The sequence below is a fragment of the Echeneis naucrates genome, chromosome 19 (genome assembly GCF_900963305.1).
Source record: "Echeneis naucrates chromosome 19, fEcheNa1.1, whole genome shotgun sequence".
Classification (NCBI taxonomy): Eukaryota; Metazoa; Chordata; class Actinopteri; order Carangiformes; family Echeneidae; genus Echeneis; species Echeneis naucrates.
The window spans coordinates 10,011,368-10,031,796 of record NC_042529.1 but is presented as its reverse complement, the minus strand read 5'-3'; the positions used below and the strand labels follow the sequence as shown (position 1 = coordinate 10,031,796).

Here is a 20,429-nt window from a genome sequence, read left to right as displayed (position 1 = left end):
AGGCCATTCAAGAATTTACTGCGAGCTGTTCTTGTTGCAAGTTTCCTGCAAATGAGAGTGAAAACTGCGCCTGTTGGATCAAGTCGGAGCAACAAAGTGTGCAAAATAATCCATGTTCGCACAAAACAAAGGTCTTACTGAGTGATGGTGTGAGCTGTCTGCTGCCATGAGTGATCTGTTTGCCTGTGAGGAGCCAGCCACATGGAGGAGAGTCTATGAGAAGTACTGGGATGTGGTGGAGGCCAAGGCCAAAGGCAAGAAACCTGGAAAGCTACTGAACCTTGACAAGTGGTAATCCTCTTTCCAGCAGAGCATTACATGAACTTCACTGCGTGTAGATGTGGACTCACGGTAGCATTTGAAATGAAAATTGAAATGTGACCAGGATATCACAGAAATGATTTGAACATAACATTTTGTCTGTGATATAGACTAAAGTACTGTTGCAATGTGTGCAGGTTCAGTCTCCACTTCGGAAACAGCAGATAAACAGAACAATCCAAACTGACTGTGGCTGAACGTTTGGATTTGTTCTCATCCTGCCAAATGAGTTCATGATCATTTGCCTCCCTTATGATACACAATATGGATTAAAACAAAGCTCATTTTTTGCATATTATTGAATAACTGTGCTATCCCTTTTGTATGCAATCTACTACATGGATTAGGAGAGCGAAGGCAATTCAGATCTGTTTATCTGTCTTAAGGTACCAAGAGGAGTTGCCAAAAATCATTTCAAGTCGACCTGGCAAACACATCACTATGTCAGAGCTGGTGAAGCTGATGGAGTGGAAGCTCACTGTAAGTTAAGTCTACACACATATTCATAATAATGCTAAGAAACCTATACACACACACACACAAACAAAAGTTGTTGTCTAAAGTCTGGGTGCGTACTAACAGTCTCAGAGCACTCAGCTGTGTCCTTGAATGTCTCTGTGTGTCTCTCTGCAGAGAGGGAAGTTCAGGCCGAGGCTGCAGCAGCTGGTGGCATCCAACAGTGAGGAGACTGTGGAGAAATGTTCCAGAAAGGCCTTCAGCCTCCTGCCTGATGTGCATGCAGCAATCTCAGAGCTCAGCTCCTTGAAAGGCGTTGGCCCTGCCACTGCTTCAGGTGAACACAGCATCTGTAGGCTATTCTCTTTCTGAGGACACCATGTTCAATCTGCTTGAAGCAAATTCATAAAAATCCATAAATTCATCCAAGTAAAATGAAGCACAAAGCATCTATTGCTTCAAAAAGTGGAGGGATAAGTCCTCATACTGGTGGACCGAGCGACTGGTGCTCCCAGCCCTCTTTTTAATTAGCTGCAATATACTTAGTGGCTATATCCAGCTTGACTTGGGGCTGATTGACTGTCCATTTTGTTGCAGCTGTGTTGGCAGCAGGAGCTCCAGAACAGACTGCATTCATGTCGGATGAAGCCATGGAGAGTGTACCGGGACTAAAGCCCATCCAGTACACAGCCAAGCATTATGCTCTGTACCTGGGAAAGATGCTTGATCAGACAGAAAAATTAAACAAAGGTAAGATAATGACACAGCCCCAAGGATGGTTTTCACATTACATCTGCAATTTGTTGTATTTTTTGGTATTACAATACTTTGCATTATTAATGTAACACACGACACGACTAAATAAAAGACTACTGTTGGTTTAGAAGCTACTGACAGGTTTTAGCTCAAAGTACACCTGCAATCTGCTGCACCATCCAGACTAGTCAGATGGTCCGGGATACGTCTGCCCACTGTCCCCAGAGTCAAACTAGAAGAGGCAGCAATCCTATTTGAATGCACCACGTCTGAAAAGAATTCCCACAAAACGTGCAACTCTAATCTCTTTAAAATTGTGTCTTAAAACCTTCATGCTTGTCTTTGCCTTATATAGAATTAAGTTTTATTTGATTCTTTCTTACACTGAAATAAAATTTTTATTCCTTTGGTTAATTTGTTTTGTTTGTAGGAATATCTTTTGTGCAGGAATTTTAGGATTTTTTTTGTATTACAAATCCTATTTTTATTACCTTTTCACTTTGTGTCAAAATGGAAGTTATCATATTGTCTTTACTGCAAGGAAGCAAAGGTGATTTTATGCCATTTTTGACAATGATAAACAGAAAGAAGACTCTCTAAAGTGTCTCTTTCTGTTAATTGTCATATAAATAAGCTTGCCTTCATATTGTGTGTTGATATGATTCCCTGGTTTGCCCTCTCGTTCTCAGTGGATCCCCAGCAGGACTGGACGCCCCACAGGCTGGAGCTTTGCTTGTGGACGTGGACTGTAGCCACTCAGCAGCAGCTCGCACTTGTAAAGGATTTTGATGTTAAGGGCGATGCAGCAGAGAAGAGCTCAGACCCTGACACTGTCCAGAGACCAAGAAAGAAACTGAAAACAAGATGACATGTATTTTTTTTTTCCTTAGATTAAATTAGATTAAATGCTTGTATTTCTTTATTTTGTCTGAAATAATAAAGACTTTACAACAAGCCAAGAACAGTTGTTGACATTATTGATCAAGGCTGCAACCAACAACACAGAGTCAGCGGTCACATCTTCAATCCAACTTATAGACTAAAAATGATAGTAGATATTTACAATATCTTACATATTACAATTGTTCAAATTGACCATTTGTTCTCGCTGTAATGGTGATAATGATTTTGTGCTAAAACACACAAAAAAGCAGTAGGATGTTGCCACAGTATTGTTCTTTATTTATATTGTTTCTAAATTAAAGCAAAGTACAATGAACAGTACAAAATAAAACAAAATATATTCATATATATACAATATAAAATGGTTCCGTTCAGAACATTTAAAAAGTACAATAGATTGTGAAATAATTAATGAGGACTTCGATATAAACTATCCATATGTAAATTTAGTTTTCCTTTCCTCATGACAGAGAGAAAAATAGGTTCTTCTGCTTTTTCTTTTTGTAAACGCTGTGTTGGTCCAACCTCTTATCTGGTCTGAGAGATTGAACCTCGTAAGCTTGGCACCATTTTATCAATACAAGTAAGCAGCTCATGAAAAACTACCACAGCAGCACAGATATGATGTTTTATTATTCTAAACTGTCGGAGGGAAATTACTCACATTTGAAGAAAACCACCTGTGGTTTGGCTCAATATTTGTGAACAAAGAATCAGTACCAAAGCTAGAAAGTGGGAAATCAAAAGTTGAGTATAGTCTTTGAGTCTTACGGTTAGTTTTTTCAGTGGAGATATAGATCTGTGCTCTATTAAAGACAAACCTTTTTCACCTGCTACGCTTCTCCTGTTTCTAGCTGTGGCAGAAAGAGACCAGGCTTCACTGATCCACATAAAACCAGAATGTGAAGTGGATTTTCATAAATCAAAGTTTAAAGCTAACAACTGTAACATTTTTAGCATTTTGGATAGTTGGACAGATTGCAAAATTTATGATAGTTGTTATGCGTCGGGATTCAAAGTCAGTTGTGTTTGCTGAATTTTACAATCAAATCTGCACATATGCAAAACCTGCTGCTGTTTTAGACAGTGTAACATATAAATATCCAAGATAGTTTGGGAACTAAAGCCAAACGTTTGTACATTTAGAAAACTTTAAGAGTCCATAAACCAGCGCTGCAGGTTTCCTTATCTTTACCAAAACACTATGAGAGTAAATGTGTGGACTGGTTATCATTGCATGACTCCTGTTCTAAATACAGTTCCATCTCTAGAGCTACATTTTTCTGCTGTACCTGCTCAGTCGCAGTTACAGTTACATATTTCTAAGTAGCACTAAGAAAAGGCAACCTGGCTTGCTTGTTAGCCAGCAGCAGCTCAGAGCAGCTACTGGATGTACATTTGTTCACACTGTTAACAAATGTTCACATATGGATCCTGTGTATGAACATGTGGAATAAATCACACAGCTACCAGCAAAGCAGCCTCTCTGCCTGATGCTCAGTCTTGGGGTTGTATATAACAAGGCATTGGGCATAACAGCACGATGGATTGGCATAGGGAGGTACAAAAGCATCGAAGAATGATTATGGTGTAAGAGAATATGGCATGACATGTCAGTTAACTACAACATGATAAGTGCAAAAAAGCCCACTTATGATGAGATGCAGTCAGAGAAATGTCAAGTATGCTGTACTTCTTCATGAGATAAGCACAGAAATGACTTGCAGTCATATCAACAAGGATCCACGCATCAATGAGTTTTACTCATCTTTGGCACTAACCTTTAAACATCGTCTCTCACCGAAACCAATGGAGGGGAGGATGTTGTCAGCACAAAGTGACGGATCACGTTTTATTGACAGGCTGCTCCTACTCAGCTCATGCAATCCCTCACCAAGCCTTCCTTATTCCTTAGAAAACAAATATGTCACCCAAAGACAGCAATTAAATGAAACATCATGCAACCTGTCAGATTCACTTATTAACGGGAGAGATCCTGTTTATGGTCTAGGCTCTGGTGCGTCCTCACAACAGCCATGCATCACCCTGACAACAGGGTTGTTGTGACATGAGTGGAACAAGGTGGGAAAGCACATAGAGGGTTCAATATGAACGATGCCGGCATTGTTGCCTGTTGCATCTGCTGTCCCTCCATCTCTCACAAACCAAAAGTGTCACATGCTGTCAGGTGGAGACTGAGAGTCAGGCCTCTATCAACTCCTCTCCTTTCGTATGTGCTGCTGTCTGGCTGCAACAGTACATGTAGGAGATGACTTGTGAAGGTGTGTTGGTACTGTCATTGGCTCAGGCTCAGGGCCAGGAGATTTGGCTCACAGAAAAGAAACATTCCCGAAAAACTGTTTGTTGTCTAACATACTTCTAATACTTTGTTTTCTTCTCTGCTTGTTCCAGAATAGACTTATTTAAATAACCAACAAAACACTGGACCCTTTGTGTGTAGAGAGCTCAGTTGAATATAATTTTCCGAGGTTCAAGGGAAACAAGAATTCTCAAGCTTTTCATTTTAGTCCTGTATGTACTTCCAGGAGGGTTGATATTCACAGTTACTGTGTTCTACAACAGCATAGGAATTTACTAGCCCTTTTTACAACCCGTCTGGGTTCTTATGAATCTTAAACTAAAGAGGCACATTAACCTCCTCTCAGGCATCCCCTTTATCCTCATTATAGGCTAACGGGAAATGTATGCATTATTCATCAATGTATCCTTGCTATCCTAAGCAATATGTCCTGGTATACACAAGTATTTCCATCAAGTAATACAACTACCACATGTAGTCTGTTTTAATGTCTGAAAATGGCTTATTCTGACTATTTGATACTCATTCCTCCATTTAACAAAGAGTCTCCTGTTAATACTGACAGTTTCATGTGGAAGCTAATGCAGAGGACAAAATTTATAACAAACTATCAAGATTGACAAATGCATAAATTATTTCCCGCTTAGGCAGCCAGTGGTCATTTCAATGAATTATTGATTGAAATACTGAAAAATGGAACTTAGCATGACTAAATGTAATTGCTATCCTCGCCTCATCTTTCCAAAAGCCTGGATCACTCTGCAAATAATCTTAGAAGAACTGCAGCAAGGCGTCCAAACACTGCTGGCTTTGCCCAAAGCTGCATCCGCTTCAAACAAGTTAGTGAACAAGCTGCAAAAATTAGTCCAGCTACATGAAGTTGCTCAGTTTGTTTTCATCCATTGCAGCTGTTGAACATTCACAGCAAGGACATGATTTGGATCTCACACACAAAAAAAAAAAAATAAATATCTGAAGCTACCCATCAGCAGGTCTTAAACCAACGACCTCTTTTTTTTCGTAATCTCTTGCCTCTCTGTTTTCTTCAGTTCTTTCTATGGCTTATTTTCTAAAGCACAAAAAAATTATAAAATTAAGTGGTCTTGAGTCATTGGTGGTCATTGAACAAACCAGGTAATTTTGCCTAATTGACAATTTTTCTGAGGATCATCAAAGCCATACAGGAATTATCAGGAGAACAACAATCATAGCATTAATTTTGCACCATTTGAAACTTTTCTCTGTTCCCTGCAAAGAGGAAAAAATACAAATAAATATACTCTTGGTTATGAACATACAATATACACATCCACTATCAAATGAAAAACAGGGACAACTTAATAACACTCTTTTTCTTTATAGGTACATTCCTTTACAAAAGTATACAGTCCCTAAGAATGAGAAACTGAGGTATAGACTGGGCCTGACAGAGAGACCCCAATGCCCTCTGGGACATGAAGGTCAGAGGTCAGATGATGACACATCCGTGCCCTCCCCAGTTCAGTCTGTCAGAGTGAGAACAGGCAGATGCCACTGTGTGTGTGTGTGTGTGTTGTGTTTGTTGTCATTTTTCTCTTCGGTTATTCCATGTTGACTCACAAGTTCAGGCAGTGGCCACTCTGTATGTGTGTGTGTTTGTGTTTATGTGTGTGTGTGTGTGTGTGTCTCGCTGAGAGCCACAGAGCATGTGATGGCATATTTTACACGATGCACCTTGCAGGTTGGTGGTTAATGATTGACACAGCAGCAGGAGGAGTTCCCTCACTGCAGTAATGACCATCCAGGAAACTTCAGCTGTTCTTTAATCTTTGTCCTCCCATCACGCGGTCACATTTCCCATCTTCGTGTCTGGCCTATGTTGCGGGAATTATGTTTCTGTGTCCACAGTGTAGGTATATCATCATGGAAATGACAGCAAAAAACTGATGTCCTTTTTATATTTAAAGACCACATGAAGTGAAAATAACCCCTCTTGCATTTAAAACCTCTTCCTTCATTCCTCTTGCACCTGCTCTGGAAGGGAATTCTTCATTTCTTTGTACTTGAGATATTTTGGTGGATTTCACACTCCGCAGCTCAATTTCATGAAAGTGTCATGATAGTTGTGTGTGAGTGTCGGTTACTGTGCCAGGAGTTCAGCAAAAAGCCAGAGCGACCCCTCTGAGTTACAGCAGGGACATGAGATTAGAATTTATGTCTCATTGGTGCTTCAATGTTTTTTTGTTTATTGCTGCCTCCGGAAATAACTGTGCTCTTCCTGAACAGTCTTCTTTAAATCTTCCCCAGCAGCACAGCCAGCAGACTCTGCTTCAGTGCCTTAAAGCAAAATGCTGAAGCTCTATTAGTTTAAGTGGCATTGCTGCAGCTGATCCTCATCTCCGACCTTTGTCAAACACAAAAAATATCTGCAAGCCTTTTTCCAGCACATACCTCAACTGCTCTGCCCCCTTTCGTTCCTTTTCATCAGTGGCACATGTCATGAACTCAGATTCTTCTGACTTGAGGTCTTTAGATGTACTCAAAAATCTGTTGAAATGGCTTACACAAAACAACAAAAATCAGTGGCCTTAATGCTCACTGAAAGGTTAGCACTGGTAATGTGGATGAGATTTTAACATATATAAAAAGATATAATGTTCCTCAAAATGGATCTGAGGAACTTTCACCTGTACTTGCTGCTACTGTAACCCCTCTTTAATAAAAGAGACATATTTCTTTGATTTGCAAAGTATCTGTAAAAAAGAATTCTTGGTCGATTTAGGTTGCATGATCTCATGTCATTTCATTTGGGTCTAACTAGAGAGGAAATGGGAAAGTTAACAGTGGTCGAGGGGGAAGCTTTGTTTGGAGCAGAGTTGAAGTTAGTGAGTGTGTGTGGAGCAGATCTAGGGGAGGAAAGGTGATTGGGTGGGGAGAGGCGGTGGGGCTTGGGTGGGGCATCATCAGGGGGGTGGTGGGATCTGCACTCCAAGGAGCTCATACGCAAAGATGTTCCAAAAGATGGCAAAGAGGAGGAAGGTGATGAAGGAGAAGACGATGACCCACCAGGAACACTGTTTCTGCAGACTCTCCTCGTAGCTACGCAGGATCAGGAGCCCCATGCTGATACCAACCACTGCCCCTGACAGGTGCGCCATGAAGCTGGGCTGCGGCCCCGAGGAAGGCAGCGGCGGGGAGAAGCGGAGCCAAACTGCACGGCCCACCTCTGAGCTCACTGTGGAGGAGGAGTTAGCGTTAGGGTTAGTGCGGGGTGTGAAGAAGTCTCTTCAATGTTTGGGAATTCAGCCCAGACCAGTATCCTTGTTTTCCACAGTGGCTTGAAGAAATTCTTTGCCTGATGCCATTTACCCAAAGTACTTTAATTACGAAGCCACTTCACCTCCAGCACTTCTACGCTTTCAAATTAAGACATTCACATCTAGATGTTATAATTCTTAAAACCCTATTAGAGAATTTGTGAACCTAAGCCAAAATTACCTTATACAAGAGTGTGATTTTATTTTGAAATAAAGGCATTCATTCATTTGTATAACTCACTTCCCATCATATAAAGAATAGGGCCAAGATCTGAGTTGACTTCAAGTTAGTGCCTAAAGATGAACTGTAGCTTACTGTGCACTGCAGTGGAGCATTTTATCAGTCTGCTCTTGTAGCCAAAAAAGGTCACAGTGTGATTTAAGTAGATCTACACTTGAAAAATGGCTTTGAAGTGTAATATAAAGCAGCTTTTTCTGGCCTCTTCCAAAGTCTCTTTAACGGAATAAATACACAACACTGATGTTAATTCAGTCTTCACAGTAGCTCACAGCTATGGGGTGTTATATTTTATTGTGTATACTCTGTTTGTAAAACACTGAGGAGAGATTTAACGTTCCTGCAGAGACTCACTGCTCTCAGTTCAGGGGCAACAGGCTCGGGACAGATGGAGGGAACATATTGCTCACTAATGAAAATCACAGCGTATCAGTCCACGTGTGGAGAAAGAGGACAAGTGGTGTGACTCAAATGGTTCAAAAACAAAGCAACATGTTCAGTGACGGAGCCTCTCACTCCTTTGAGCCATTAACTATGATGACTTAAGCAGCGATTCTGTTGCTCGGCTTTGAGGGGTTGTTAAAGCCTTCACAGATGACAAACACTCTTCTAATGCCAAGCTGTGAGCAGGCGCGTGGACTTTAAATGGAAGGAAATACACACTCCACATTTTAAACATAAAGAACAACAGCATGAACATGATCGTAGGGGCTCTGAGAATGAGTCTGGAGAACTTACTGCAAACTAGGGCCAGGATCATGCGGAGCAGCTTGTAAGGACAACGCATCCCAGCCCAATTCTGCAACACAAAGCGAAAATGTCTCATCAGCACAAAGAATCATGACGCAAACAGCCACAAAAAATACGAGCATATCAACAACCTGACAGGACGCACCTCACTTTCTAACCTCTGGAGATATTTCAACACAATCTATTTCCATAGGAGGGAGGCTGCAGCACTTACACAATGCAGAGCCACGATTATACACCTGGTTGCTCTCCACCCAGTGGCATTAGTCAGGATATGGTAATGTAACAGAAGAATGGACCAATCAATGGCCTTTGGGATTCTTTGAGGGGAAAAAGACCAATTGCATCCTGACTTAGAATAACAGGTTCACTCCACAGGATCAATAATTCCACCAATCATGTTCCTCCATAAGTTCTGTGGGGATATGACCAAGCCAAGTATTTTTATTCTTCTCTTAAAGTGCAAAAAGAAAAGGGGAACACCATGCAAAATTTATACCATGTAGAGATGTGTACTATACATTTAATACAAGGCAGGATGCTCCTGATGTCACAATATTTCTACAAATAAATGATTCATATGATGAAAGTGGAGTGGTCAGCGCAGCAGTGCAGCGGAGGAGGCCTGAGCTGTGTGTGATGTGATGTTGCTGCTCTCTCATGGGAGGCAATTTGCTCTGACGTGCCTCCAAACCCGCAGGAGGAGAAGGGCAATCTTTAACCAGAGGACAGCCAATCCATTTTGTCTGTTACAGATCTCGTTATCAAACCCCTGACTTTGAAATGCTGAAGGAATCTGACATGTGTGTGTGAGGTGCAGGAGATCACTGAGAGGCTGAGAGAAAAAGCGCTTGCTCATACGATGTCACAGAACGCGAAGGAATATAAATGTTAAGTGCAATGTCAAAAGTTTAGTTTGTGCATTACATGGTTTCAAGATGTATTCTGACAATGTCGCTGCAGCTGCATGACTTCTACAGAGTCACGTCCACCGCAGTGCTTGAAACCTCACTGAACCTGAAAATGTCTGGTGGGCAAACCGGAGTGTGACGGCTGATGGCAGATGGCCAGGAATTTACTGGGCTGAGGTTGGACAAGGTTTCAAGATTCCCAACAAAAAGCACAAACTAGACAAAAAGTCATCAGAGCAGAACTAAGATGTGCCTTAAAGGATTTACCAACAATAAGTGTAACAGACCAAATAAACTGTCTGGTAGCTGCTATGAGCACACAGTTTTACAGCATCTTTGCTGTGAGCCCGTCAGCGCACTTTGATTTCTATCCCTGCTGGCATCTCCAGTGTCCACAGTGAACAGCAACATCAGTTAAAATGATTCGTCAGATGTAACATCGCCTCGAGAGTCGAAGAGAGTGAAAGGCACATCACGCGGAAACCTTATAACAGAAACACACACAGCATCAAGGGAGTTCACTGCCTGTTTTTCAGTGGACACAAATAAACACAGTGTTAATAATTAATATAAGAGTCTGAAATACCAGCGCACATGAGATTCATCAATACAGTTGACAAGAACACTGGGGGAGAAAAAGGAAAGGTTCAGCGGTGTGAGGTATGGAAGACGGTCCTCAGGGTCTGCTGTTCATCAACAAGCTGCGGCAAAAGCCTAGTTTTCCTGATGACTAGATAAGAGGGTCACATTGTCTTGAGAGTTTTTAGTGGTATTGTCTCAAAAACTGCTGCGTGACGAAGTATTTATCGCAATGATGTGATCCTGCTGCAGCAAGAAAATTTCAAACTGGCATCTGCAGGGGAAAAGAAATCAAAAGAGACAGCCGCGGAGCCCAAGAAGTTGGGGTGAGTACGAGGTGGTCTCTCTCTGACTTCCTCACACCATGTGGACGCCACTGACATTTCCTCTCTATTGAAAACCATTTTCATATGTAACAAAGGAGGTGATGATGACAACAATGACAGTTACCATGACGACGTTGGCCAGATGTGCTGAGCACAGAGCGTAGACTCCACCAGAGCCCCCCACCACCGGAGCACGCATATCAGTGATGGACACTGTCAGCGAGCCTGCAGGGACACAGAGAGGGACAGAGAGAGACAGATTAGGAATGTAGAAAGTATGCAGTGCAGTGTGTGTGTGTGTGTGTGTGTGTGTGTGAGCTGTTAGGAAACAGCATTTTACAGCACAGGAGAAAAACAGAGTCAGATTACTCATCACGCAGCAGTACAAGTCACCTTCCTCAGAGCCTTTTTCTAAAAACCCCTGTGAAAAACATCAGCTGACCTTCACCTGCCCCTTCATATTACACACACAATACATGACACAGTCACGCATACATGTGATCTGTGTGGGGGAGCAGTCTTCTAAACTCAGTAATTAAAATAAAGTGGTAAAGATCTGAAAAGATTTCTTTCTTAAATGGATTTTGCTTGAGGGTGCAGCATTCAAAAGAATTTCATTTAAAAATTATGTCTGATCAAAGCAAAACCAGGAGAACCTTGGTGAATTTGTGTCACCTAAAAATGGATGCACAAAATCAAATGTGGGATATGTAGATATGAAAGGAAGCCAAACATGCTGTGTAAAACTGATTATAATATGAAAACCATTATGGTGGAATTGGCAGTTACAAAGGAACTGGCTTTAGTCTGTGGTATAATGACTACAAACTATACAGCAGTTTGCCAGCAAACTGTGCAGTTAAAGGAGAATAGTGTTTGATCTGGTTACATATGAACGATTAAACATTTATGACAATCAACAGTTTTTCTGAGAGCAATTCAAGAAGCAGCTATTAACTCAGGTTGATGATGTGAATAGCTGTCACACGTGTAATAATGTCCAACACCAGGTGCAATAAAAGAGGCTTAAAATGCTTAACAATAAAATACTTATGTATAGATGCGGTCCAATTTTTCAGCTGAGAAAAGGACAAACAAATATAACAGGTAATATTATAACTTAAACTAGATTTGGCCAAAAGGGGGAAACTACATGAGAGGCTCAATTCAAATTGCGGAAACCCTGTATAGGCTTAGCTCGTTATTAACAAGACACACAAAAATCACTGAAGGACTTTAAAGTGCTATATATAAGATTTCTTTGACAGCTCAGACAGCAAGAGCCTGATGGGAAGGGGTGATGCGTTACTATGCTAACTTCAAAATAGGAAAAGAAGTGATTGCACTAGAACAAATGTTGAAAGGAAATGAACAAAGTGTTTCTTCTCTGCCGGTAAGTAAACGGCTGTTAATGCTAATATTGGCTATGCAACAATAGTTTTGCTATTGTTGCATAGCCAATATTAGCAGTGACATATAGCTGCCTTCAATAGGCAGCGGTTTTTAGTATTGTTAAAGTGAGTTTAAGTACAGGCCTGAATGCAAAACAAGAACCAAAGTAATGACACCATGAAGTAGGACAGAATCCCAAGCAGGAGAAATCGTAGTGGCAGTTACTTGCAAAGACAAAGTCAGCCACTGTTAATTATGCAAATGAGCTGATAAGGGAAGTGAAGAGGGCTGATAAAACAAAACAGCCCCTTTTTAATCATGGCTGGGGTTTGCCAGAGTTGTGATCTCAGATCTATAATGCATGTTGTAACATTCATAGTCTGTGCACGTGTGCGTGAGTGTTGCACAAAGTAAACATCTTCTTAAAGAACGCCTAGTCAGCCCGTGGTGGCAGGGATGATCATGGAAAGACAGATGGTAATCAGAGTGCGTTCCCGAGTCATTCATCTCTCCTCGCTCCAACACCTATGGGCTATTTGACTTGGATTTATGGGGCGTATGAAGGTTGGCGCTTTAATAAAGATTTCAGCAGATTCACAGTGCCCCATTTTAAGGAGCGCCACGAAATTGCAATTACGCAGCGTAGCATACAGCATGTGGTCTCTGATCTCTTCAAAGTAAAGGAAAAATTGAATTGAAGCAACTTCAGCAGCATCAACATCTTATCATCTAGTTTCTCCTTTAGCCTTAACACTTTTTTTTTTTGCTCTTAATTTAATGCTTCAGAGCATTAGAGTTGGAAGTATTGATGAATTATTAATAGAAATGAGAGATATCATCTGGGGTTATGGGCTTTTACTGCTCTTAAACATGTGGCATAATTAAGTGATACAATTTTAGGAATTTATTCCACTTTCACGTAAACATAAACATGGACAACATTTTTCATCCAAGGGACCTCATCTCCCACTGTAGATTTAGATTCAACTTGTAGATTAAAGATTAAATGTTTGGTTAATATCTGATAGTTTGTATATGACACTGATTGATTTGGATGATTGATTTCTATGCTAAATGAGTATGACTATATCAGGAATTTGGACACATAACTACATTTAAATGTGAACTTCATTCAAGAATTAAAAATTTTTCATGTTTGAGGTCAGTGGAAACAAATTGAATGCAATTCACCAGGCATTCGAATTTTATTACCATGTAAAAATAATACTGCAATTTTTTTGCAAAACATTTGTTGGTGTTTCTTACAGCACAAACAACATAAATGTTTATGAGGAACAATATTTCCACTTGAGAAATGCAAGACCAATATTCCCTTTCCCCCCAGCTCTGCTTTGTTCATCAGCAACTTTTTAAGGAAGTCGTCGGGAGCATTTTAAGTGCTGTGCTGTTTGGTGCTGAGCAGAACAGGTGAAAACGGTGAGAGTGAACCAAAAGAATTAAGTTGCATGCTGTTCAACCAAATGTATGAGCTGAGCTGAGGTGATATTATAAGTGATCATACAGTTGAGGGGAAGTGCAGAGTTGGATGATGGATTTGTGGATTTGGTACTACCAGCATCCCAGCTCACATTTCACATAGGAAATACTTGTCAGTGTTAATGCTAAATATTGGTTAGAGTAGCTTTAAGAGCAGAGAAGCAGGCTGCTGTATTTGTTTTTAAAATGATAGTCTACGTGGGCCCAGACCACCTTTTCACAGGAGAGGCTTGTCAGGGATGTGACACCACCATCTGTGGGTGAGGAAGAGAAGACAACCTGAGACCTCCGGCTCAGAGGAAGACACTGACTCCACTGGGAGGATACAAACTGCTCTCTCCTCCTGCTCGCTCTGCTTTGGTGAGAGGCTCCAAAATACAGTATGAATATTAAACAGGCCTGTCATGTGGGCTCTCCTGCTTAGGGGGATTTAAGATTTAGGATTCTCTCACTCAGCAGCAGCTGAGACGTGAGGTGTGCGATTATTTCAGTGCCGTGCTGACACTTTCCATCTCATGCACAGATTATTTATTGTTGCCATCCTGAAGTCATCATCAATACACTCAAATTTTTTTGTGAGCTTGCAGCATCCACACATGCACTGCGGCGTAGACAGTAAAAATGACCTGCTTTGTATATGAGTATAGGTCAACAACACTCTCAAGGCTATTCTCTGTCTGCTGCAGTATAATCCCCATTGCAGCTAAGAGAGCTGAATGTCTCTGTCAAACCAAACTTTCTACCATTGCTGCTACTCCAGGCTGCCCTTAAGCAATAGAGCAACTTCGTATTTGTCTGTCTCTCAAGAATAACGTGCATGCAAAGGATAGCAAGTCTATCCGAGTCCAGAGCTTGACAGCGCCTGAGGCTGCACTGCTCTGTAGCCACTTCAGTGGAGGCTGTGCCAGAGGACAGCAAATACTGCAATGAAAAAAGAAATTCTTGGAAAATCAGGTGTACCATGATGCCACACAAAACTAAATGCTTGCTTTAGCTAAATTATGCAACATGAGATTTTAGGGGTAAATATCTTACATCACAGTTTTTTTTTTTTTCATGAATGCATAAAGTTCTCCGGTTTTCATTCATTCATTCATCTTCAACCGCTTAACCATTTCCAGGTTGCGGGGGTGCTGGAGCCAATCCCAGCTCACACTGGGTGAGGGTGGGGTCACCCTGGACAGGTCGCCATCACAGAGACAGACAGAGACCAACAACCACTCACACTCAGACCTACGCACAATTTAGAGTTACCAGTTGACCCAAACACGATGTCTTTGGACAATGGGAGGAAACCCACGCAGGCACGGGGAGAACATGCATACTCCACACAGAAAGGCCCCAGGCCCGCAAGCTCCATAATTTTCTGTTATATATAATAACATATTTACTGGGTTTACATTTAGCTGAAACGTTTTTTGACGTTCTTGGAAGTTTTGGCATTGATGAATACATTCATTTGGAGAATGAATGAGTAAAACTACAATATTTGCTTTCTTTTAGCTCCTCCACATATCACAATAATCCACTCCTTACTTAGTTGATTATAAGAATGTCTGACAGGAGGTATTTTCTGGGAACATAAGGGATCTTAGGGAAAATTAAAATGCATAAAAACTGCATTTCTTGGTTGGGCAGCCAATGAATTACTCAGAAGAGGACAATGAATGCTGATTCATTCAGGTAACTTTGCCCATATTAGGCACAAAGAAACTGATCTTATTATTTTATTCAGTGGTGATATAAGCAATGAGGAGAGCTCAGCCAAAACAGCCACATGCATCCTGCTGTGTTTTAGTTAGTCACGAGAAATGAAATAATTTGCAAGACAAATATTTAGGTCCAGCAGGATTACCATTCCGCAACTGACTGTTTTCATGCAGATGTCAGACATATCCCTGGTAAAGCCTGAGCTCAGAGAACAGTATTCGGTGAGGGAAACCTGTACCCACTGATACTGTGGGGATGGTGCAATCTAGCTTGCTCTATTTGTATACATTTGGCTCAGACATATCTATCCTGGATGCATTAAATCTTGTGGCCCTGCACACAGATGTGCTGTAGTCAGCACTCCTGTGGTCACAGGGCTGACTCTGTTGGCCAATAAACTGGGGAAATGCCTGACCAGATTTATTTACTAAGCACACATAAGAAGCGAGGGAGACTGATGAGTGGGCACATAAGGAGCAGAAGACAGACTGCAGCTACATTCATACATTTTCTAGAAGTGGCTTTGTGTGTTGTGAAAGGTGAGACATTATTTTATGATGAAAACCAACTTACTTTAGTTTTATTATATGAGCAGACAGTTTGGATGTCTGGAGTAAAAATATAAATGTCAGGATGACTCAACTAGAAGCAGACCATTAGTTACATGCTCTTTTGTCTACTTTGCCGTCTATTCGAAAAGCCCATTGATTCAAATGCCTTTTAATAGTGTGGTGTCCATTTCAAAGCCTCATTTCAGCGATAATAGTGCTGTCAAACTGGGAGAGCTCTATTAGAGCTGTTTTCTACCCGAGAAGGAGACACCTATATGTTATCCAGACAGAAAGAGAAAAGAAAAATATCACCTTGGACACCAGTGCTTTCCTTAGAGTGAACCAGCACGACTCGCAATCAGTTCTCATCCAATCTAACTACTTCATCCATCTCGTTGTGCCCTGCGCAGCGTGGTTGCGTTGGGGATGAAACCCCTCAGATGATGTGAGGGAAAAGAAGGAGTATGCCAGCTTTTAGCTTTTCGGCTGTGTCAATCCGCAGTGGAGCATGCCAAAGTGTCAGCGTCCTCAAAGACACTAAACACTACAGACCTGTGCACCTGCACCTCAGTCAAAGCAGATCATTAGATGAACAACCTCAAAGAGGAGAGCACAGATTTAAAGTTGAAACACATGTCCCGTGTTTGCGACACGTGTCCCAAAATTGCCAATGTAAATACACAATGATTCTCAAGTTTCCTTAGAGAATTATTGTGTTTATTTAAATAGTTTTCAGGCCTGTCCAAATTTGCCACATACAGAAAAAACATAGTTTTGCTACCCCAGAGCCCAGGGGACATCAAGAAAAATCAATAATCTCCACAAGTCATATCCTTCAAACTGCTGAGAGGAAACTGCTCAGCGCAGCACTAGCAATCAGGGAAACGTCTAATCATATCTGATCTTGGTGTGTGTGTGTATGTGAAGATATCAGCATGCCTATAATGGAGGAAGCAGAGAGACAAATTTTAGAAAACAGTGTTAGCTAAATGCATTGTCTATGTCACAAGAAAAAGAAAAAAAAATCTTGCCAAGACCAATTCTGTTATCTCCCACGGCTGCTTTTCAGTCAACAAGCACAATGGCTGACCTTGGATAGAAGTTACTCAAATTCTTCCAACATCCCGATGAAAAAAGGGTCAGAAATCGCTTCCCCTGCTGAAGATTATAAAGCCCCAGTAATGGCTACAGTATGCATGACGTGCTTCTTCATCAGAGAACCACCAAAGTAAATGGAATATAAAGTGAGCAGGGAAATAGCCTCATCACTAACTCCGACAGAGCACCTGAGAAATGCTGCTGTCCTGGACTGGCTTCACACCACAGATGCAAACGGTCAGCCGTAAACACAGTGGGCTCACCCCACAAAAATGGGCTGCCTTACGGTGGGAATATTCACCCTGCTCGGTGTTGTTATCAGTGGGGCTGCAGGGGGCGGTGGAGGAGCTGAGCTCAGTGTCACCTAGGAAGAGTTGACTGTGGGGTTAGATGGGGGGTTGGGAATTACCATAATCATGTTGGCAAGTGCTGGAACGCACCAAGGTCACCCTGCTCGGTTCAGCTCCACACCAGGGGAGTACGTGAGAAACGCAGGTCCAGATGCAACACTGGGCTTCATACACTGAGCCATGTGCAGCGGGTGTTGGCTGAATAGGATAGAAATATGACCTTGCACCTTAACAAAACAGCACAGTCACAGACACACACTCCACCAACAGGCCTTCAGCACTACAGCGAGCAGGAACTAATTGGTATTCATTTGGCAATAGTGACACAACAATGACTCCACATCTCTCACAGTCCCAAAAGCACCTTCTGCTTTTTTTCCCCCCACAATTCTTACCAGGTTCACCTCAAGCCAACCAAATCTCAGTGATGCTAAATCTCTACAGCGTTGCCTGATGTGAGTCACAGTTGCAGTCAGAGACCGAGTCACAGCCTTCTGGCACTGAGTGATTTTTTTCAGCGCTCTGTTCTCTGACACTTCTACTCTCCCATTCTGCCCTCACATGTCTGTTGATCTTCATCTCCCCCTCATTAACGGAGATCAGTTGCTGATGCAGCTGATGCATTGTGGCGGCAGCATAAATTTATCTGCCTCAACTTCGCTCCAAGAAAAATTCCCATTTTACCAAAAGAAGGAATAAATAACACCACCTTCCCTGTAACCCTGGATACAAGGGTGGTCTATTTAACAATGTGTTAGTGTTTTCCTCATTATAAATGTTGAAATGTGTTTAAACCTCTAAAAAAAACAAGTGGATTCAGTTCAGGTTTTCTTGTCTGTCCAAGTTTCAGATGGCTGCCCACCCTGAGTCTGGGTCTGTCTGAGGTGTCGGCCATTCGTTGTTATCACTGACATACAAAGTAACAGTGAATGAGACATATGACAAATTGGAAATGTTTCATCAAAACAGTGAAGCTCATTTTGTTTGTTTCAGTTTCCCAACTGATTTTGTTGACTTTAATCTTGTAGATTTTGGATCAAATCTGTTCTTCTAGGCTTTAGGGATTTTAGTAGAACATTGTAACTTGGGGCTTGTGTGTCCACACCAAACATCAGCAGAACGGACGATGGACAAAGTTACTCTTGGCAGTTCACCAAGACCCTCCACTCACTGGCAGCAGAGATAATCATATTTATCCTGCCTAAATATGTGCAGCAGTGTTTTAAAAGGTATCAATCTCGTATAAAACAGGAATGTGGAAAGGGCAATGTGACAAAAAAATAAGCCCGAGGACCTGCAGTCATTTAGAAACTGATAGGCCTGTATTGGTGTAACAGAACATGGAAATAATAATCAGGCTAAATCAGGAGCAACAATAAAGCTTGAGACCCATAGCCACGACGGAAAAGCTGACACCACCGCTGCCCCGCCTGATATCAGGAGAACATTAATCAATTGCTAAGGGATTAGACATCAAATGCTTTTAGGTAATGACATCTACTAGCTTGCAAATATGAGGTTACTCTGACATGTAGTCATTTATTACATTTCTATTTCAATTTCCCAACAGGCAACACATCTCTTCCTCCTCTTGATTGAGGACACAAATAAGCAGTGTGAAGATCCTGCTCTCTAACACGAGCTGGCACATTCATTACAGTCAACATATATTCTGTTAAAGGCTCCTGAACTCAAAGAGGACGAAATCCTGCCAACGCATAATTCAAAACATGTGCTCCATAGGTGCTGGAGCAGCCAATTGGAGGTGACCAACCGGCTCCTCAGGTGCTCAGAGACAAATTGAAACATCTCATACTTTCCTATTCTTTGGTTACTCGGGTGCATCTACACACAAGTCATTTATTTATTTTCTATTAACCAGCAAAAGTGAAGGAAGGGTTAGGGTTATTTAAAAACAGTCTACAGCGAGGAAAGGTCCAATCAAGTTTGTACTTCAGTAAAAGCACAGAAGTCAGAGCTCACAGGAGAGTTTATTCTTGGATTAGTTGGCGAAGAAATAATCAGCAATAATTTTGATGAAAGCTTTCACATTTAATTTCAGCCGTTTTTCAAACTAAAGCAGGCAAAAGTGTCAAGATACCCTTGTGTCTACGCTTTGAAATAGCATCAATGATAACCCTTCAGTTTAATTAAATATTGATTCCCCCAATCATAGAGTGTTTGTTTATCAGGTTATGTGGTTCCCTTTGAAGTATCCAATAAATGTAATTGCTCCTTTTGTACAGGTGTGCTAACACACTCCCTGCACTTATATTTTAATATAATTTGTTTGGAGAAACACACAACTGACAAAGTGATACATTAATCTTACTCAGCTATATTCTTTTTCTCATACCTCTTGTAGCGTATATCAGGCCATAATATTTGCGATGTGAAATTCGGATATTATAAAATCTCACTTTTTTGAACTGAGGACACTGACCTATCCAGACCTTCACATTCTGTAGATATTAACTTTTGTGGTGAAGAAAGTTTGATTCTGTGTGTCCTGGCATCATTATCTTTATGGCCGGCAGACATTTAGTTTTTACTGAAAGCTATCATCGTCTTTCAGAGCCTCCACAATTTTTTCCCCTTAACTGCTATCTCTTACTTTCATACTGAACAGAGGAAATTTTAGGCTGAGTAGGCTGAGAACTTTTATATCTATTTTATAGCCTTCTCTACTTTGTAGGAAATAGTTCTTCATTTTCAGATCCTCTATCGCCAGACTTGCTTGTTTAAAGTGAGTTGAGTGCAAGTACAAGATGGATAATCTGCTATCTTGGGAAGTTTGACAAATCCTACTGACAACTCACCTGATTTACAAATCCCACTGAATCCGTTAAGGCCTTCGTCAAGTTCTCAGTATTCTACAAGTGAAGAGGAGCCAAGATTTTTTGTGGAGGCCACATCTTTTTACCTGTGTTTAAGTTAATGGAATAAAAACAGTGCAGCAATATTTTTCTCTGCCA

General features: G+C 41.2%; 2 protein-coding genes across 6 annotated transcripts in view; one reads left to right on the top strand and one right to left on the bottom strand.

Annotated features, from left to right (window-relative positions):
- The first annotated feature begins 17 nt into the window (after window positions 1-17).
- On the top strand, window positions 18-2,483 carry LOC115059584 (uncharacterized). 2 transcript variants are annotated; one of them, XM_029527131.1, is made up of 5 exons: window positions 18-291; window positions 708-801; window positions 955-1,114; window positions 1,375-1,527; window positions 2,223-2,483. In XM_029527131.1, exons 1-5 carry the CDS (start codon window positions 167-169, stop codon window positions 2,399-2,401), a joined length of 711 nt encoding a protein of 236 aa, XP_029382991.1. In that variant the 5' UTR covers window positions 18-166; the 3' UTR covers window positions 2,402-2,483. The 2 variants fall into 2 exon arrangements, with proteins under 2 accessions (XP_029382991.1, XP_029382992.1); XM_029527132.1 differs by having other exon boundaries at window positions 185-291; window positions 459-801.
- Window positions 2,484-7,698: 5,215 nt separating this feature from the next.
- Window positions 7,699-20,429, bottom strand: part of rhbdl1 (rhomboid, veinlet-like 1 (Drosophila)) — a 33,140-nt gene continuing 20,409 nt past the window's right edge. For all 4 annotated transcript variants that reach the window (XM_029528000.1, XM_029528001.1, XM_029527999.1 and 1 more), the window contains 3 exons: window positions 10,981-11,081; window positions 9,029-9,089; window positions 7,699-7,970 (listed from right to left, as the gene is read on the bottom strand). In XM_029528000.1, the coding sequence (XP_029383860.1) occupies window positions 7,699-7,970; window positions 9,029-9,089; window positions 10,981-11,081 (434 nt within the window). The remainder of the gene's footprint in view (window positions 7,971-9,028; window positions 9,090-10,980; window positions 11,082-20,429) is intronic.

Bases quoted from the DNA above. Each gene is read 5' to 3' on its own strand.
- LOC115059584 (XM_029527131.1), top strand. From the start codon at position 167: ATGAGTGATCTGTTTGCCTGTGAGGAGCCAGCCACATGGAGGAGAGTC. The intron at 292-707 runs GTAATCCTCTTT...ATCTGTCTTAAG, and splicing joins CTACTGAACCTTGACAAGTG to GTACCAAGAGGAGTTGCCAA. The intron at 1,528-2,222 runs GTAAGATAATGA...TCTCGTTCTCAG, and splicing joins GACAGAAAAATTAAACAAAG to TGGATCCCCAGCAGGACTGG.